Source organism: Octodon degus, unplaced genomic scaffold, assembly GCF_000260255.1.
Source record: "Octodon degus isolate 3935 unplaced genomic scaffold, OctDeg1.0 scaffold00096, whole genome shotgun sequence".
Taxonomy (NCBI): Eukaryota; Metazoa; Chordata; class Mammalia; order Rodentia; family Octodontidae; genus Octodon; species Octodon degus.
This window is the reverse complement of record NW_004524672.1, coordinates 537,940-557,086: the sequence shown is the minus strand read 5'-3', so window position 1 is coordinate 557,086 and position 19,147 is coordinate 537,940. Positions and strand designations below refer to the sequence as shown.

The 19,147-nt window shown below is 42.9% G+C and overlaps 1 protein-coding gene across 3 annotated transcripts in view; it reads left to right on the top strand.

Annotated features, from left to right (window-relative positions):
- Daw1 (dynein assembly factor with WD repeats 1) overlaps positions 1-19,147 on the top strand; it is a 51,048-nt gene that overhangs the window by 16,545 nt on the left and 15,356 nt on the right. For all 3 annotated transcript variants that reach the window (XM_004638225.2, XM_023723105.1, XM_023723106.1), the window contains exons 3-7: positions 2,569-2,713; positions 5,449-5,507; positions 7,682-7,804; positions 14,192-14,291; positions 17,435-17,542. In XM_004638225.2, coding sequence (XP_004638282.2) covers positions 2,569-2,713; positions 5,449-5,507; positions 7,682-7,804; positions 14,192-14,291; positions 17,435-17,542 — 535 coding nt within the window. The remainder of the gene's footprint in view (positions 1-2,568; positions 2,714-5,448; positions 5,508-7,681; positions 7,805-14,191; positions 14,292-17,434; positions 17,543-19,147) is intronic.

Below are 19,147 nucleotides of genomic sequence, written 5' to 3'. Positions count from 1 at the left end.
AAATACAGTATCATTTTAGTGTTAAGTTAAACCTCTATGTGAGAGTAGTTTCACTCTAACAATTCAGAAAAAGATACAATTTATTTAAAAAAAAATATAGATCCTGAGGTCCTTTCAGAAAGGGCTGATTGGCCTGTGAGCCCAGGAGCTCTTCATTCCCTGACGTCCTCCTCAGGAGGCCCCGTGCACTCAGTAGTAATGCTTCCTGAGGAGCCATAAGAAACAGCCAACCATAATCGTGAGAGTTTACTCATAATCATCCAAGACTGGCAATCTGGAAAGTCAGTAAATATCTCAAGGTCTAAAATTATGGATCTTCTTTCTGGATCTGCCCTAGAATCAGGGAGTACCGTGCTCATAAAAGCACTTGCTTTGCCTGTGACATACTGGATTTACTGTGTAAAATGTAGCAATTAGAATGTTGCAGGGTTAGGGCGTCCAGATTAAGTATCTGACTGGTCGTATCTCACTAAGAAGTCTGTTTTGGTTCGCATCAGCTACTGGAAACCTTTTCAAGAGGCATTTATTATTCAGTGAATTCTTATGGAACTGTAATTATTGCGACAGCTAAATACCTCAGGGTTTATTCAGGTAATAGTAATAAATGACCTCTGATTTATCTCTGTTCAAAATACTCAATACTATTAGGATAAACTGTACTTTTTGAAGGCTATAACACATCTTTGGCACTCTAGAGCCTGAGCTGCAGCAGATATTCAATGAATATTATCCAGATAATCAGGCTTCTGGCTCACAAAACTGGAGTTTGGTGAATCTTTACTCACAAGGAGAGGAGAGAGACACGTATGTGCGGTCACATTTCTGGGCGCAAATCCTAAGACAGAGGCTTCTGGGACAGTGCTGTCTGTGACGGAGCAGTACGTGTGGCAGGACTGGGCGGAAGCAGCTCAGTCATGCTCCCTGTTGCAGATTGGATAACGGAGCCTCTGGCAGCACAGAGCAGAGCCGGGGAGAAAACGCGCCGCGCAGAGTCCCTGGTGGGGCAGCAGTGGCTGACGTCTGGCGTCCTCCCCCTGGCCCTGCGTGGGCTGGAGGTCACCTGAGGGCACCCAAGAGGCTGCTGCTCTACCTCCCATGCTGAAGTGCGGCCCAGAGGAGGTGTGGCTGGAGCTGGTCTCGCCTCTGAGCTGGCTTTGAACCTCTTTTGAAGAGGAATCCACATGCGTATCTTCCAGACACGTTTGTGACATGATTTAAAAATTGACTGCTTTGGATGCGGTATGATACCTGAATATTAATGCTTATTTGGGGAACTAATACTACTCTGGACTAGCAAAATTTGCTGGAGTTTTTGTGGAGAGTTGCCTACTGGGGACATCTTGAACCCCTCTGTATATTTTTGCAGATTAATTCTCTTTTCAGGAAACATAATAACCTAGTTCATAAGAAACATTAGTGATAATTATTCTTTAAGTGTTTATGCTTAGGCATTTCATCTTTCTCTAAAAGTATCCAAAAATTTAGATTTCTGAACTCCAGTTTCTTCACATCTAACACAGTGATGATAAAAGCATTGTAGTCACGTGTTATAGGATTAAATAAGAGAAAATATGTAAAGTGGAGAATATAGCACCAGGCAGAGTCAACACAGGTTCAACTGAAAGAAACAAGAAAAGAAGAAGAATTCCTGACACTCAGAACTACCAAGCTCCAAGCTTCTTAAGTGTCTGAGTGCAGGTTTTGCTGCACTAATCAAAGCACCTGCAGTTGGCTGTGTCATAAAGAGCAGACCTCTGTATCTCAGTTCTGGAGACTGGAAAGCTCGAGGCTGAGGTGCTCGTGGGTTTGGTGTCTGGCGAGTACTGAGTGCTCGCTCTGCACCCAAGAACGAGCTGTGATACTCCTGCTGCAGGAGGAGGAGGAGCTGCACGTTCACATGGCTAAAGAACATCAGGAAATGGGCAGAGGGGACCAAATGCCTCCAGGAGTGCTCTGATGAGATGCCAGCCTTGGAGCTTGGTCACCCCAGGCACCCTCTCGTGAAACTGGTGCTCCGGCCTTTGAGGGTTTTTTTTAAAAAAATATTTATTTATTTATTTGTTTGCTTGTTTGGTACAGGGTCTCACTATGCAGCTCAGATTCATGGTGATTCTCTTTTCTCAATCTTCCCAGTGCGGGAATTACCACTTCCTGTTTGGGTGGCTGACACTGCATACAGTACCAGGGATCGAACCTGGGTCCTTGTGCTTGGTAGGCAGGCACTTGCACTGCTGAGCTGTCTCCCCAGCCCCTGGCCTTTGACAGGGATCCTAAGAGGGGCACACACAGTCATAGAGCCAGGCGAGCCCCAGGCAATCTTGGCACATCCGCCACGAGAAAACTGTGAGTCATGGGAAAACCTACTCTAGAAAAATCCAAGTGTCTTGCTTCTGCGCTGCTGCTCTCCCGGTTGACTTGTGTGATTTCCTCCAGTAACCGCTTGGGGAAGAGGATGATGATCTTAACATTTTAGAAACGCGCCTCCTAAGGCAATGCAGTTCCTCATGCAAAGCAAATATAAATGCAAGTATTAATGTGAAAACCTTTTTTGTGTGTGGTGAATTTCAGTACTGATGTTGGCGCTTTAGTAGAAGAGATCCAGAAAGCGGAGCCTCTGATCACAGCTTCCCGAGCCGAGAAGGTCAGGCTGTTAGTCCAGAGACTGCAGGCAAAGCTGGAACAGAACAGCAAGCACATCTTCTGTCTCGTCAAGGTAAGGTGTGTTTAAAATACCAGGCACACGAGATTTGGTGCAATAACTGATGTTCTGTTCATCTCCTAAATCTAGTTTTCTGTTTCCCTGAAAATAACTTCTTTCACCAGAAATGCTTATGTGACGATCACTTCAGTGCTTTACAAATAACTTGCTGAAATTAAGATTCAGTATTTGTGAAGTGAGGGTGTCAAAGTTACTTTTCTTTCATTGCTGGGACAAAATGCCTAACACCCAACAATTTAAAGGAAGGACAATTTTATTTAACTCACAGTTTGTGGAGGTTTTAGTTCATACATTGCCGGCTCCAAGGCAGACTGGCACGTGGCAGAGGGCAGCAGTTCATGGCGGCAGAAAAGAGCAAAACAGCAGGAGTAAAGGAAGGAGTAGCAGCAACAGTGGAAACAGAGAGCAAGTCTGTCTCCCTTTTGTTGTATTCAGACTATCAGCCCCAGGCCGGTGTAGCACTCACACCTGTAATTCTAGCAGCACTCATAACCCGTAATCCCTGTAGCACTCACACCTGTAATCCCAGCCTGGACCATGAATTAATCACAAACTCCAGAAGTCCACCCCATAACTGCATGAGGCTTTGGGCAGACAATAAGACACAAACCATAACGGAGGGAAATTCAGAAGACTCATTTCTTGAGATGCTAAATATTTGTAGGAAGTTTTGCTCCTTTTCGACATGAATAATTGGAAGGATTATTAGTGTTAAGGCAGTTTTAAGTTATTGGAAAATTAAAATTATTTCCTAGTTAGAGCAGTTTTAGTAAGTTATGTTTCATGGCTCATAAACATTTCATATTCTTGGCTTTCATGTGAATTTCAGGATATTATTTATAGAATTTAAATAACTTTTATCCAATGTAACATGCTTATTTCTCTATAGTTTTAATAGGTAAATTAAATATATAACAAATGTAGTCATTTAGCACTTTTATGAACAGCTATATTACTTAAAACATCTAATATTTGTGCTAAAATTATCTCATTGTATTACTTTTATGATTTAAATATTATTACAATAATAAACATTTTTTATGTGCTTACCTATTCTACCTGATAAAAAATATCCAGGGCTTCTTTGGTAGTCATCCATTCAAATTTGTGGGAAAAATGAAAAATTTGCAATATCTCTTCTTCCAGCAGGTGGAAGTGTTTAACTTCAAACGTGCGCTCATAAGACTGCAGTTCCCTTATAATTAATCTCCCAGAGGGAAAGATTTGGTAGCCATAAGAGACACTCTTAGTAGTTAATCTTTGGTAGCAGACATAACAGGGATGCTCCCAGCCTAGAAAATTGCCCTTTTGATAGAATTTTTAATTCATTAAATAGCTTTTATATGCTAGACATTGTGATTGAATGATAAATAAGATGTATCCTGACTTTAAAGGAAATTTAGGATTCAAAAAGTAATAACCATTGCAAACTATATATGGATCATTTTTAATGTTGTTCCTATATACAGTCTTGAAACATGTACAAAATCATATGCAAAATATGAAATGTTAGAAGTTAGTGCTATTGGGAGCCTCAAAAATTAAATACCAAGGTGTTAACTTAAACAAGGAAGTGAAAGAGCTCTATAATAAAAATCCAGTACTTTGAAAAAGAAGATTAAAGGGGCTGGGGAGATGGCTCAGTAGAATAAGCGCTTGCCTGGTAAGCACAAGGGCCTGAGTTCAATCCCCAGTTCTGCCAAAAAAAAAAAAAAAAAAAAAGACTGAAGAGGCCATCAGGAAATAGAAAGACTTCTCTTCTTCCTGGCTAGGCAGACCCATCATAGTCAAAATGGGCAGATTACCAAAACTGATACATAGATTTGATGTAATCTCAATCAGGATACCAACAATTTGCTTCAGATAACTAGAAAACAACCTTAAAATTTATGTAGAGGCAGAAGAGACCCAGAACAGCAAAAGCATCCTGGGCAAAGGGGGCAGAGCAGAAGGCCTCGCAGTCCCAGATCTTGAGCCATGTTAAGAAGCTACAACGACAAGAACACAGGCACAAAAGAAGAGAATTGAAGATGTCAGTTTATGGTGCTCCATGCAAACCCATGTGCACAGCAGTGTGACTCGTAGCGGTTGGGTCTCCAGAGCAGCTTGTGCGTCCTTCTGCAGATGAACAGATAAAGAAAATTGGAGCCATTTGCAGGAAAATGGATGCATCCTGAGGCCATAATACTGAGTGAGATAAATCAGACACAGAAGCTTAACTACTACATGGTTTCTCATGTAAAGAAACCTAAGGAATGAATAATTTAGAGTAAAATAACAGTACAAAATAGAGAGATAGGCCTTTGTAAATTGGAAGAGGATCTCTAGGTGGGGGAGAAGAGGGGAAGCAAAACTTAAGATGTGACCTGCCATACCAACACCCACACAAACGCGTCCATTGTGTACCATAAACATGGACCCACGTAAAGAAGAGGTTAGTCCTATTTGGTATCTTATTTAATAACCATGATTTATTGTAATGATAAATTGGTTGTGAATGAAAACCCAGAGCTAATTAAATCTTAAATTATCTGTAATTACCCAATAAATTATGGTTTGTCTTAATAGCAGAAGGTAGAGGCTTTCATTTGTTCAGATATTATATACTGTTCATTTATTATCTGTTGTTAAGACAATGTTGAATGTCTTTACTTGTTTGAAGTTGAAACTAATGACTTAAAATTAATTTGATCAAAGTCCCAAATAAGCTGTGTTTTCCTCCACTGAAGGTTCTCAGAGCGCACATACTGCCCCTGACTAATGTTGCACTGAACAAATCAGGCTCGTGGTAAGATTCTGCTTTTATTTCTCATTTTTAGAAGCTAAGGGATAAACATTTCTGAGTGTTTGCCAAATATACCACTCCATTAACTGTCTTATGTGTTCGTTTCTTTTGGCTTTGTATCCACTTGAATGTAAAGGAGAAATATAAACCTTTTCTCCCTCCACTCTAAGCTTTCTATAATACTCATGTCTTTTGGGTGGGTGGCATTCTGCAGTCTCAGCAAATATAGCTGTGAACAATACAATCTGGGGCTGGGGCTGGCAGGTTGCCTTGTATCTGCCTCGACAGTCGGGCTGATCAGACCACGTGGCTGTGTGTGATCAGTCTGCTCAGAGCAGCAGGCTCAGGGTGTTGGGACATGGTGAGCAGAGCCCTCAGGCCCATGTCCGGCGCATGCCTCAGCTCCGCTTGGCATTGGAAGTGCTAGGTAGGAAAGGAGAGCTAGAAAGCTCGTTTTGACCTCCAATCATGCATATAAATATTCCTTATAGTGATCGGTTTTTTAGGACCACTGTGGTAATACAGGACAAACTAAGTGACACACACAGTAGAGATTCATCACTTGCAGGTCTGGAGGTTCGAGGTCTAAGGCGAAGGAAGCTCCTGCTGAGGACTGTGAGGAGACTTGGCCCACACCTCGGTCCTGGCTTCTGGTGGGGCCTGGTGTGCAGAGGCACCAGGGTGACCTCCACCTCCATCTCCACAGGTGTTCATTCGTGCGTGTGTGCCACACATTGGGTTAGGGGCCTCTCTGCCACTGTGCAGCCACTTCTGGGCTCATTACACACTCAGTGATGCTATTGACACATAAGGTTGTGTTCTCAGGTAACTGGTTCTGGGATGTCAACAAAATGAGGCTTGGAGTGGGGATGGAGCACAGTTCAGCTCATAAAGCATCTACAGTGTAGCTGCAAACATAGGTCTGCATTTACCCAGAGGTAAAGAAAGCCATGAGGGAAGAAGCGGGAAACACATGTTTCTTTTTTAAAAATTTTTATTAAGTTTATTTCTACCCCCTAGATGTACTTACTGATCACATTCATCATAGCGAGTTTGTACTGGCACATGATATATCCTGATTCCTATTTAGAAAAATGCTTTAAAGATAACCCATAATACACTGTCTCATCCGTCTTTCTGTGAAGTTAAGTTTGCACATCAGAATTTGTTTCCAGTTTTCATCATTACTGCTGGATCTTCACACTTGCTTCTCAGCTTTGTGCATTTTTTCCTCTGTTGAAAGTCAAATCTGTTTGCTTTGCTTTTGAATTAATGTTTCTATTTCAGAGATATTGTAAAAAGAAATTCTCCTTCCTAGTCAAGTACTAGAAGGATGACTAAGATGCTGGTATGTTCCTAAGAGGCATTGGGTCAACACATCTTTTCTGCAGTAGAACAGTTACATCAAAGGGCCCGCTAATTTACTTATCAAAGAATGTGTTCTCTAGACACATACATGTTAGCATCCCAGTCATCATTTGATTGGGGGATGGGAAGACACCAGATGGCAGAGCACGAGGGTCTTCAGAGACTAGCAACAAGGCGAATGTGGTTGATGAGGCTGGGTCTTGGGGAGAAACTGAGGGCTGAATGCTAGCCTAGACTGCTGTCTTTGGAGTTTAAAAAAAATCTCCATGTTCTGTGGAACTACATAGATCTTTAGGGACCCTGCATGAGCTAAGAGTCACTGGATGATGGTTTCATTTGTTTAGGCAAGGTGCGGAGGCTGTGGGGAGAAGGAACCACGGAAAGGATGTATTTGACATTATATTCGCAGGAATTGGTGATTGAGCCCTTTGTAGAGTGTGGGAGGGAGAGCGGGCTGGAGGATACCAATAGAATTTTATGATCTGAATAACTGGGACAATGTTATTTCAAGTTATATACATATATGTATTTTTAAAATATTTATTATTCTTTAATGATATAAGATTGCATGTTATGGGAATGTAGCAGTTAGTATTAAAATTACTCTGTTTTGTTTAGTGGTTAGCTTTTTGGTTTAAATGAAGATATTTTAAGGTCAAAAAATTTAGACGTTGCTCATAATTTGTTGAATAGACACAATTTCATGGTAAGGAGACAAAACATAGGAGTTACCGTCATGCAGGTAAAAATAGCGTGTTGGTTAGCGCAGTGCCATTCTCGTTCTGTGAAATGATTCTGGCTTGTGTTAGTTTTATCACAGGAAGCTACGACCGGATGTGCAAGGTCTGGGACACCAGATCCGGAGAACAGCTGCACACGCTGGAGGGCCACAGGAACGTGGTCTACACCATCGCCTTCAACAATCCCTACGGGTCTGTTTTCCCACTCACTGCCTTCCTCTTTAACACCTGTGTTCATCCCTGCGTCAGTCAGGAGATGAAGAGAAGCAGACAGAATTATAATATCTCGAGTGCTGGCTACGTGCGCAGGAAGCCTTTTCAGTACTTCCCTCAGTGGGCAGCGAGCCTTTGCGAGAGCCATTATTCTTAGAGGCTAAAATTCAGGTACTCTTCCTGGGCTCACGCAGGGGAGACCTGTGTTCACTTTCCTCGAGACTGCCTGTCTGGTCTTGGGAATTCCCGGCTACCAGGTCCTTCCCATGGATATTTATGATGGCTCTGGATGGGGGACATGGATGTACAGTTGCACCATGGATTCTATTTCAGCCTTGCCAGGTGGCAAAGTGCGCGTGGGAACACACGAATTAGTAGTATGAAGAACAACAGGAACACTGAGAAGCCAGGCTCAGGGAACTGCCTCAGTAGGTGATCGTGGTCCTCTGTCCTTGCACACAGCATCCTACTGAGGATCCCGGGCCATCTCAGGAGGCCGTAGCTGCAAGGCTGCTCACTGCTGCCTTTAGCTTCTCTGCCTGTGAGGAGGGTCTAAGCTCAAGCGCTGGTTGTATTTGTCCATAAAGCTGTGTTTTATTCCAATTACATAATTTAATATGGAGTTTAATTCTACAAATTATTGACGTAATTAAAAATATTAGAAAAATATTAAAAGATGAGTGTGAGAAGAAAGCTGTTGTTTGCTATACAAACAGGTAAGGTAAATCTTTGAAAAAAATTCCTACTAATTGAAGTTGTGGTTAAGATCAATGTTGATTAGAACATACACTATGAAAATATGGAAAAATTATGCACTCTGACTTTTAAGTTGTGGCATTTTTAAAGAAAACTGACCTGAGAGTGGTGGTACATGCTTGTAACATCAGCATTCTGGGTGGCTGAGACAGAAGGATCACAAGTTCGAGCCCAGCCATGGGAACTTAGCTACTTGAGGAGATCCTGTTGAAAGTTAAGGAAAAAAAAAAGAAAAAGAAAGAGGCCTAAGAATGTAGCTCAGTGTGAAGGTCCTGGGTTTAACCCTCACTACAAACAAAAAAGAAAACGAAAAAAAAATAAGAATTGTAGACGTTTGATATGATTTCAGTTGGATGACAAATTCTAGTATTTGACACAGAATTAAAAGGTGCTCCACTTTTGTCGAAAGATTAGCAAATGTATGTACATTTGTGTAAATTTTTTAAGCAGGTGTATTATAGTCAGAGTTTGCAAAGTAATAGATTTAATATAGGACTGTTGTGGTTTGCGTGTCTCTGTCACTCCAAAGCCTCATGCAATGATGGGGCAGACTTCTGGAGTTTGTGATGAACTCATGATCCACTGGGATTATGGATGTGAGTGCTGCTGGGATTATGGGTGCGAGTATTACTCCCAGAGTGGGGAAGATAGCCTGAAAGCAATTTAAGGGAGACAGACTTTCTCTCTGTAGTCCTTCAGTTGCTGTTACTCCTCCCATTTGCTCTCTGCTCTTTGCTGCCACCTTGAACTTCTGCCCTCTGCCATGTGCTGCTCTGTCTTGGAGCCAGCTGAGTGTGGACTGAAACTTCCAGTAACTGTGAGCTAAATAAACCTTTCCTTCCTTCATCTGGAGTGTCAGGTATTTGTCCCAGCAATGAGCGAAGAGTAACTGAGACAAGAACATATAATTTATAGGATTATTTTTTAGTATTCACTTAAAAAGTCAAATGCACAAGAGTTCAAGAGATGTGGCAGCAGGCTGTGGGATCTGCACAGAGCCAGGTAATGAGGCTCAGGTGAAGACCAGAGCCTCTTGCAAAGAGAATCACAGCCTTTGCAGGCAACAGTGAAAACCCAAGTTCCTCCTCCAGTGAAAACATCCAAGGTCTGCCTTGGCCAGCTCCTCCGTGACAATCAGCAGCATGTAGTCTTCCCTCCTCCCATTGTCCTTTTATGTCATTTTGGCAGCAATCCTCAGGTGGGCCTTCCAGGCCCAGAACCACGGTCTTTAGCGGGGCTTAGCTGGGCATTCCTGCTCGTGGGGAGCACTAATTAGCTCACTATAACACATCTTTTGACAATTCCATGAATGACTTTTTATCTGGTTTAGTCAAAGAAGTTCACCTACTGCAGTATTGTGATAACTAGAACAGGACAGGTTAATAGTTTAAAAGTGGAGAGGAACAAAATAGTGGTTTTTCCTGGCTTAAATTTCTTTGGAGGCAATGTGAGGTAAGAGCCTAAATCTAAAGGAAGAAAGGATGGAGGGTGAGAGGTCACATGGGGAAGGGAACCTCAGCAGCTCAGGATTTGCAGGTGGGCATGCAGCAGGCAGCCAGCAGTCCGTCTCTGCAGGGAGCATTTCCTGAGATGGAATAGAAGGGGGTGAGGTCAGAGCATCTGTACCCTGTTTTTCCAGACTGAGCTGCTATCAAGGGTTTGGATCAAAGGAGTGGAGCGATGCAAGCACTGTTGGAAGGCTGTGCCGGCAGAGAGAGGGGCCAGAGGCTGGGGGTGGGAAGATGCAGGGGGAGGGGACTCCCAAGGCGGTAGGTACAGACATCCCCTCAGGAGACAGCGAAGGCTGTGGCAGAGTGACAGGCACTACAGGGCTTTGCTAGACATTGGAAGCATTCACAGTAGAATTTTATACTCCAATTAAAACAATTAATGCTTAGATCACTAAGCCATGACATCTTTTTAAAGTGTAATAATTTCCAAACACATTAATTGTGATGGTACAATCAACCTTAAATGACAATTCCATGATTAAGTGATTACATACGACAAAGTCCGGACAATTTAACTTTGTCCTTCACATTTTGTTACTTCTCTAGGACCACAACTTTTTACCATACAATAATTTATTATACCTACTTGAGGAAGTGAACAATTGCATTAAAATTCTAAATGGTATTGTTTTACACTGCTAGTATAATTCTTACCTTTATTGCATTGCAAGTTTCTATAATGTCATATTTTTATAGCCTATTTAATAGACATGATATATTTTGCACATCTCTCTGGGAACAATATTTTTTGGGAGCTTAGAGGTGAAGAATATTCTGGTCCTTTTGGATTGTACCGAGAACTCTGATGAAAATCCTCCTTGATACGTAAGTCGTTATCCCCATCTGGTGATTTATTTGTGAGGCTTGATCAAAAGACACGGTGAATATTTTAATTAATTATTAGTTTTTAATGTATTTGGCACAGGGTCTCACTGTGCAGCTTGGACTTGTACTGATCCTCGTGTTTCTAGCCCTCAGCACTGTAATCCCTCAGTACTGGGGTTACAGGCGAGTGACTACGCCCGGATTTGGTGCTGGCTCAGCGTGCCTCGAGGTGGGGCCAGTGCAGCGTGTGGGGCCAGGAATCAAACCCCTTCCCTGAGCTTGCCTAAGCAGGTGCTTAGTTCACTGAGCTATCTCGCCGGCTCTTTAATTAAGTTTTTATTTCAGTAAAAGGTACATTGACTTTAATTTTCCTCAAAATACTCCCTCTCAATTCAAATGCACTTGTCTCATTATTCTTAAGACTTTCTGAGGCAGTTCTGGAAGTCCTGTTTTGTAAGTATCTTTATTTATTTATTTTATTGAGAAACAAATAGCAGCAAGACAGTTTCAAAACTGATTAATAGGACAATTTCAATAATTAATACATTGTACATTGCTATCTTCTTAGTGGTTATCCATAGTACAAGATGCAGACAGGATATCCCGTCCAAACACTATTAGTACAAATCTTTCTTCTCATTGAATTAAGTGAAAGTAGATGTATATCTATCCTGATTATTCTGCATATACAGATACAAAATGGTCCTTCATTTGTATCCCCCTTTTTTTGTTTTGTCCTGTCAGAGATAGATATTCCATTGGCATCTAAATACTGTAGGTGCATGAATTCAGCAAAACAGTCCAACACAGTCCAGCAGTCCACAATAGTAGCGGATTATCCACAGAAGCTGTTGGCAGCCAGGACAGCACAATTAAAGACACTTACATCGGAATTTATGGGATGAGATGTAAGTGTCTTTAATTGTGCTGTCCTGGCTGCCTTGATGTCCTGAACGAATTTACTTATCACTGTCATTGTGACTTGGAGGCCAGGTCCTGTGAATGAGGTGGGTGAGGGAGGACGCACTGTGATGCTTCGCTTTCCGTTGAGTAGAGGTATCATTAACCACGTTTTTGATCAGACCTCTCATAAAGACACTAAGGAGGACCTCCAACACTGCTTCAGAAAGTGGCAAGAATGATGGGCTAAGGGTGTTAGAGGTGAGGGGGAGTTTTCTGAAAGGGGCAATGACTACAATGTGTCTTTTACTGTAATAATTTTAAAAACATTTAAACATTAAACATTTAATCATTCAATGTATATTTTCAATCATACATTAGATGTGCAAAGGCAGAGTTTTCATTGTTGTTCTTAGCATTTGACTTTCATCTCAGCGATTTTAAGACATTGAAATGGAAGTGTGTGTATGTGTGTGTGATATCTTAGTATCTACTTCATGTTAGGTCAGGAATAAGTTTTGATTCAATAAAGTAATTCTAAAAGAATTTTAGAATTAGTAATATCTTTTGTGCTGTGATGTGGTCTGGAGTTCGAGAACCGCTGTGGTAGAAAGAAGCAGGACAGGTAATAACAGCACCTCGAGAGTGATCTGTCTGAGGGCAGGGTGGATGGGACACTGGCTGAGGTGCCTGACCTGGCTTGGTTTTGAGCAGAAGCTGGAAGATTGCGGCAGTGGGTAGGAAACGCTCTGATGCTCTGGCCTGGGTCCCAAAGGAGCAGTTGAGAGACTCCGAGTAGCCGCCATCCTTGAGGGTCTGGAAGCTTCGGTGGTTTGTGAGCACAGCCCTGAGATGTAGACAGGAAGGACCTTGCTTTCCTTAGCCTGAGAGACCACAGAAGTACTACACAGGGTGCTTGGGGACCTAGAGCCAGTGTTGGTGGCCACAAGTTGGGTCTGTATTATTTGCCTTGGTATGTATATTTTTCAATCTTAGTTTGCTTATACTTTTTAAAATTTATTTTTATTTTTAGTTTTTAGTTCTTATGTATTTGGTGCAGGGTCCTGCTATGCATCTCGGGCTTGTAGTGATCCTCCTGCTTTCAGCCTCCCCGCTGCTAGGATTACAGGTGTGTGCTACCAGGCCTGGTCTCGGTGGCTGGCTCAGTGCACCTAGGGCTGGGGCCAGTGCAGCTTGTGAGCTGGGAATTGAACCTCACCCCCTGAGTTTGCCTAGGCAGGGGCTTAGACCCCCCTGCAAGCCATCTCTACATCCCCCTTATACTTTTGAAAAATGAAATTACACCAGAAATCATAACCCAGATGGTGAACTTTTGATGACCTTAATATAAAGGATAAATATGGGCCAAGGTTAAAAGTAGAGGTGCCAAGATGAAGACTAACCAGGCTAATCTATTTGTGTCTTCTATTGGCTATAACAGCCCTGCTTGGAAGAGGCAGGGGAGTTTTTGGTTAGGAAGCCTTTATCAATCTCCTCTTTTGTATCCTTTTTATACAATGTCTCACTATGTCGTTAAGGTTGGCTGAAAGCATACAGTGATTCTCCTGTCTCAGCCTCCCAAATGACAGGATTACAGGTGTGTAACACCACTCTTGGCTTCTACATCCTCTTATAACTGGAGCATTTATATAATTTTTTTCAAAGATTATGCATCCCTTATTTTCTCACAACTTTATTAGCTATATAGCTTGTCAGTTTTCTTCTTTTAAAGTCAGTGTTGGTTGGGAAGATGGCTCAGTGGTCTAAGCACCTGCCTGGCAAGCACAAGGACCAGGGTTTGATCCCTGGTACCGCATGTCATGGCAGACCCTGAAACTTGAGGACACTGTGCCAGCCACCAAAACCAAGCGTGGTGGCACAAACCTGTAATTCCAGAGCTGGGAGACTGAGAAAGGAGGATCACTATGAGTCCGAGCTGGGTAGTGAGATCTTGTACCAAATAAATACATAAATAAAATATTTTTTAAAAATTAAAAGCACATTTTAAAAAGGCAGTGTCACCTTTTTAATGTTACTATTCACAGCAGTTTCCTACATTCATACAGAGAAAGCTACATATTATTCACATTAGCATTACTGGGCTTGCAAAGTCAATCTTTTGTGAACATTTATTATTAACTGAAAATATATATTTTTACACTTAACACAAGATCTGTAAAATTAAACATACATTGGTGTCTTTCAAAAGATCAGTTCTTGTCTGTTATCCACTGAAACAAATACAGGATTGCTCATAATTTTGAACCAGGAGTAAATTTCTCAGTAGATGGGTATATATACATTAATAGCTGTTGTCTCAACTTAGTGTGATAGATGACTTTGATTTAAAAATCCATGTGTTTTTAAATTACAGTGACAAAATCGCCACAGGATCCTTCGATAAGACGTGCAAACTGTGGAGTGCAGAGACAGGAGAATGCTACCACACCTTTAGGGGCCACACGGCCGAAATAGTGAGTAGATTTCTCCTTTGTATCACTTCTTTTACACGGCTGCGTTTTACGGCTCTCTTCATGGATGCAGAAGTTCTGCTTGTCAAATTCTAACCTCCCACGTCCGTGTCAGTCTGTGTGAATTTTATACGGCAACGCTGATACAACTTAAAAGTAACTTACGGTTTAATAACTTACAGATACAGCGAGCAAACTGAATCGTATATTGACAAAGTACACATGTGATGTAACACGTAGGAGTATGATACCCAGCCCTTTCCTTTTTCATTCACTTGCTTTTAAAGAGCTCGTTCAATGAGGATTGATGAAGTTATAAATAGCTTTCAAAACAACTATATTATATCCTGTGGATTTTTTAGGCTTATTATTTTCAGGGTATCATTAGGACTCAAATTTGTGTAACTAGTCTGATGCTCTGAATTGCTTTCCCTGTGGGGAAGCCCTTGCCCTTGGCCAGTTCTGCACTCTACCTCCTGATCATTAGTGAGCTAATTGGCACCCCGGAGAAGTGTTAAACAAATGACTCATTTGGGGAGAAAATCTTCCTTATGTTCATCCTTAACGCTCATAGTATTTCTTCATCTGAGAAGAACTCACACCATACTTAAGGTATTTTGTAGACATAGCACGCTGTGGGGAAAACCGTACCTGAACCTTCATTGGCAGTAGCTGTGGGAGGCACAGTCCTGCGACCTTGACAGGTATTCATGTAGCTGTGCCCCATAGCCCTAGGAAGTGGGCATTTCATTTACTCTGGCCCAGCTGAGGATATTGGATCCTAGACAGCAACCTGTCCAAGGTCAAGGAAGACATCATCCCTGTCTTTAGCAAGTGGCCATGTCTCCACACTCCGTTGGGATATCTATCCTATACGTATTTGCTAAATACTAATTATGGATGAAGTGCTGGCTTAAAAGCTTGGGCTACTGACAAAATTAGACACCATGTTTATCCTCCAAAGATTCTGGTGTGTAGTAGGAGGAGTCGAGGCATCAGTGAATTGGGTCTAAGAAGCTGTATGTTAGCTAGGAATGGGCATTAAATGAGGGAGCGGTCACCTTCCCCCTGGCTGGAGCAGGTATTCAGAAAAGAGGTGGGTGGGATGGGAACTCCAGGCAGAGGGGGCAGCACTGGCCAGTGCCAGAGGAGCTGTGTGGCTGTGGTGCACATGTGAGAGCTCAGGAGGCTCTCAGGAGCTTAGGATCAGAGAAGAGCACCCTGGCTTTCCCGGTGGTAGATGCCCAGAGTGTACTAGTGTGGATGTGCCCACACTTGGGGGCTGCCTGCTGCATGTGGTTTGAGGCCATGGACAAAGATCTCAGGTGCTTCCCCTGTGTTAAGGATGACTCATAACAGGATAAAAGCAGGATCGCAAGGTGGGATTAGTCCAAGTGGGCAAGGCAGGCAGGGGCCATATTGTAGACTGACGCAGGGTCCTATGGGGGTTCATTTTGTAGCTGATGGCACACTGTTGAGGCTTTCCCACTGGGAAAAGGTATGCTTAAACATTTCTGGGAAGATCAGTTTTGTGACAGTCTGAAAGAGAAATGGGAGGTAGGTGAGATCAGAGGTGCCAGTCAGTTGGGAATTTGTTTCTAAATAATAAATGATGTTGCACTGTCAGAAGGCAGTTGAGGAGGATGTATGAGGTGTTGAGGGAATGAGGGAGAAGAACCTGGTAGCCAAGTAGATGGGAGACATGAGGGCAAAGGGGAATCTGAGGCGATTCCCTGATTGTGGCGTTGGCTGTCGGGCTGTGCTGCTCACCAGTGAAGGTTGTGCTCATGGGACTCTAAAGTCTGGTGCTGAGAAGAGCTGCCTGTGTGATATCTGAACAGGCATCCACAGCAAGGTGGCTCATTGAGGCTGGAACTGGACATTAGGTCTGGGTAGGAGACGTGGACGTGAGCGAGTCATTGGGATTTGGGTGGTAGAAGAGACCAGAGAGTGACCAAAATTGTCCAAAGGAAAGGAGGCTAGGGGAGAAGACTGGTAGATTCTGGATGAGAAGAGAAGCTTTATTTGATACAACCCATCCTTCATAACAACAACAACAACAATAAGAAGAGAAAGAGCTGTGGAAGCTTTAAGAATTATGGAAACAAAAGAAGCCAGCACTGCAGGCGTCAGGGAGGCTTAGCGGTGACTAACCATGCCTCATAGATTTAGCCCAAGTGGCTTCCAAAGATTTGAAGAGTGAGAAGAAGATGCGGAGAAAGTGAGGGTAAACTGTATTTCCATCTTCCCCAGAGAGGGTTTGTTTTTATGGCATACAGGAGAGCTCATGCACATTTACTGGCAAGTAGGAAAAATCTGGTCTGGAAGGAAGGAATGTGAGTGTGTACAAGATCCTCCAGGAGTGCAGGGCAGAGGAGTGAGAGTGGGCAAAGGGAGCCTCCTGCTCCTGAGGCTGAGGGGCAGAGAGGGCGGGTGAGGTGAGGAAGGAAGCACCCGTCTGCTGGGCAGGCGTTCCCAGGGAGGCAGCAGGAGGACCAGTTATGTGCTGAAGAGCAGGAAATGTTGAAGGCAGTGTGAGGATGCTGTCAGGAATGCTTTGAAGAGGACAGCTGAATGGGTGGCAGGCAGGCTGACCGGGGGGGGGGGAATGGTAGGGACATTAGTGAAAGCTAAGATTTTCAGAGGTTCAGGAGGGGAGTAGGTATAAGACAGAAAGCTCAGAGTATCATAAAAAGTAACCAGAACATCCTGGGAGCAGTTATGGAAGAGGGGTCCAGGACTTGGGCATGGAGCAATGGATGGATTGCCAAAATATAGGGCATGTAGGACACAGAACTGAGGCTGTGAGCCAGTGGTCACAGCCCTAAGGAAAGGGGCATGACCAGAAGACCATGAAGTCAAGAAGGAATGAAGAACACTCAGGAGAGATGGATTTTCCTTTGTTCTTCTGTGTCCCAAACTAGCAAGAGGAGCCTGTGCCCCTCCCAGCCCAAGCAAGCGATGTGAGGCACATGGTCTCTTTTTGGAAGACTCTTTTAGGATTCTGTTTTAGGATAACTGGCTTCTCATATTTAATGTTTTATCATTTACTTATACTATGAATCAAGTTGAATTTGCGAAGGTCTTCAAAAAATTTCCATATAAAGCCAACAGTTTGAAACTCTCTTCCATTTCATGTGATTTAGGTGTGTTTGTCATTTAACCCTCAAAGCACCCTGGTGGCTACTGGAAGTATGGACACCACGGCCAAGCTTTGGGACATCCAGAGTGGGGAGGAAGTGTTCACCCTAACGGTAGGTCCACAGTGTCAGTAGGCCTACCAGTTGGGCTCGTTTTCCTCTGTGTCTCTACTACGCAATGAATTCCAAGTTAGATGATGCCTTTTAACTAACTAATGGTTTTCAAACTGCAGTAGAAGCATATCACAATGGGTTTAATCCCAAAGATTGGGGTGGAGGTGCTGGGAGAGCAGGAGGAAACTTTATTTTTGTTGTCCCTCTATGTTGGGAGGCAGGTGGACTGTAGCTTAGACTCTGTCATTCATCTGGTTGAAAGGAAAGTAGATGGGGGCTGGCAGTGTTTGCAGGAGGCCCAGTGTGAGAGACATGCAGAGGATTCCCCTCAGAGCTGACTGTTCTCCCGCTCCCTCTCCTCTGATAGTCTTAAAGCCCTCCTGTGTAATGGTGTCAGGATGACATGGGGGCAAATGATCTGAGGTCAAAAGCCAAAGGTCATGACCCAGAAAGCGATGCTCTAGTGTTGGCTCATCTCTCACCACCGCATGTCCCGCCCCTTCCAGTCCCCTGCCACTTTCACCTCATGCCCCTCCAGCACAAACAGCTGCATCAAAATAGGCTGACCACGTCCTGCAGTCACTGGAACAGCCGGATGAGTCTTCTTGTTCTTTGAAAATTATATGTGAACTTTTAAAAAATGGGATTATTTTCCTAAGACTGTTTAAAGTAAATACATAAAACAAGAGAAAGCCCCCATAATTGAAAAATAATATTAAGAGATCTTTTTTCTTCACTCTGATGGCCTGGCATCATCTGTGTAGTACACTCCTGATCATGATTGCTGTGGTTCCTTACTGCCCCTTCTTCCTGGTAACTGTGGAAGAGAAGATGCCCCCTGGAACGCATTTCCACTACAGTTAATCATTTGTAATGATTCTCTGAGTTGCTAAGGCCGTGCGGTGACCTGAGTCTCACTCCACATCTCTGTGAGTTCTTGGAGAGGAGGGCTTGCTCCTCTGTGCAGCTCAAATCCTAACGTTCAGTTCCATTTCGCTTTTGTCATTTGGAATCAAACTTAAAATCAACTTGTAAACAAACTGTTGTAATTCTCTGTATTATTTGAAAACATAATTTACTAAAATTATTAGGAAAAAGAGCAGCGCCTGCAAGTGGGAGGGTTGCTCAGCAGACTTCTCAGGAGCACTGGACTGTAATAGGACGGAGGGCCGAGGACCATGCACGTTTCCTCCTTCATATCAAACCACCTTGAAGATTCCTTCTTTCAAAGTTACTAAATTTGTTTCAGTTTTCCTTTGTGCATCATCTCCTTTTAGCCCATAAAGACCCATTCTTTTTTTTTTTTTTAAACTACATAAAATTTTGCAAGGATGAAAAAATCAGGATTTTGCATACAGATGTTCCCTCTGATTGTGTAACACAGAGTCAGCCCATTTGGCTGTGGTCACTTGGGTTGCAGGGGGTGAAGTGGAGGGTCGCTGGTCCCAGGAAGTTGCTAGACATGTGGCAGCAACAGATAAATCCTAATCTTTCCAGGACAATGTGAAAGAAGCCCTCTCTCCCAAAATATGTCTTTCTTTCTTTCTTTCTTTCTTTCTTTCTTTCTTTCTTTCTTTCTTTCTTTCTTTCTTTCTTTCTTTCTTT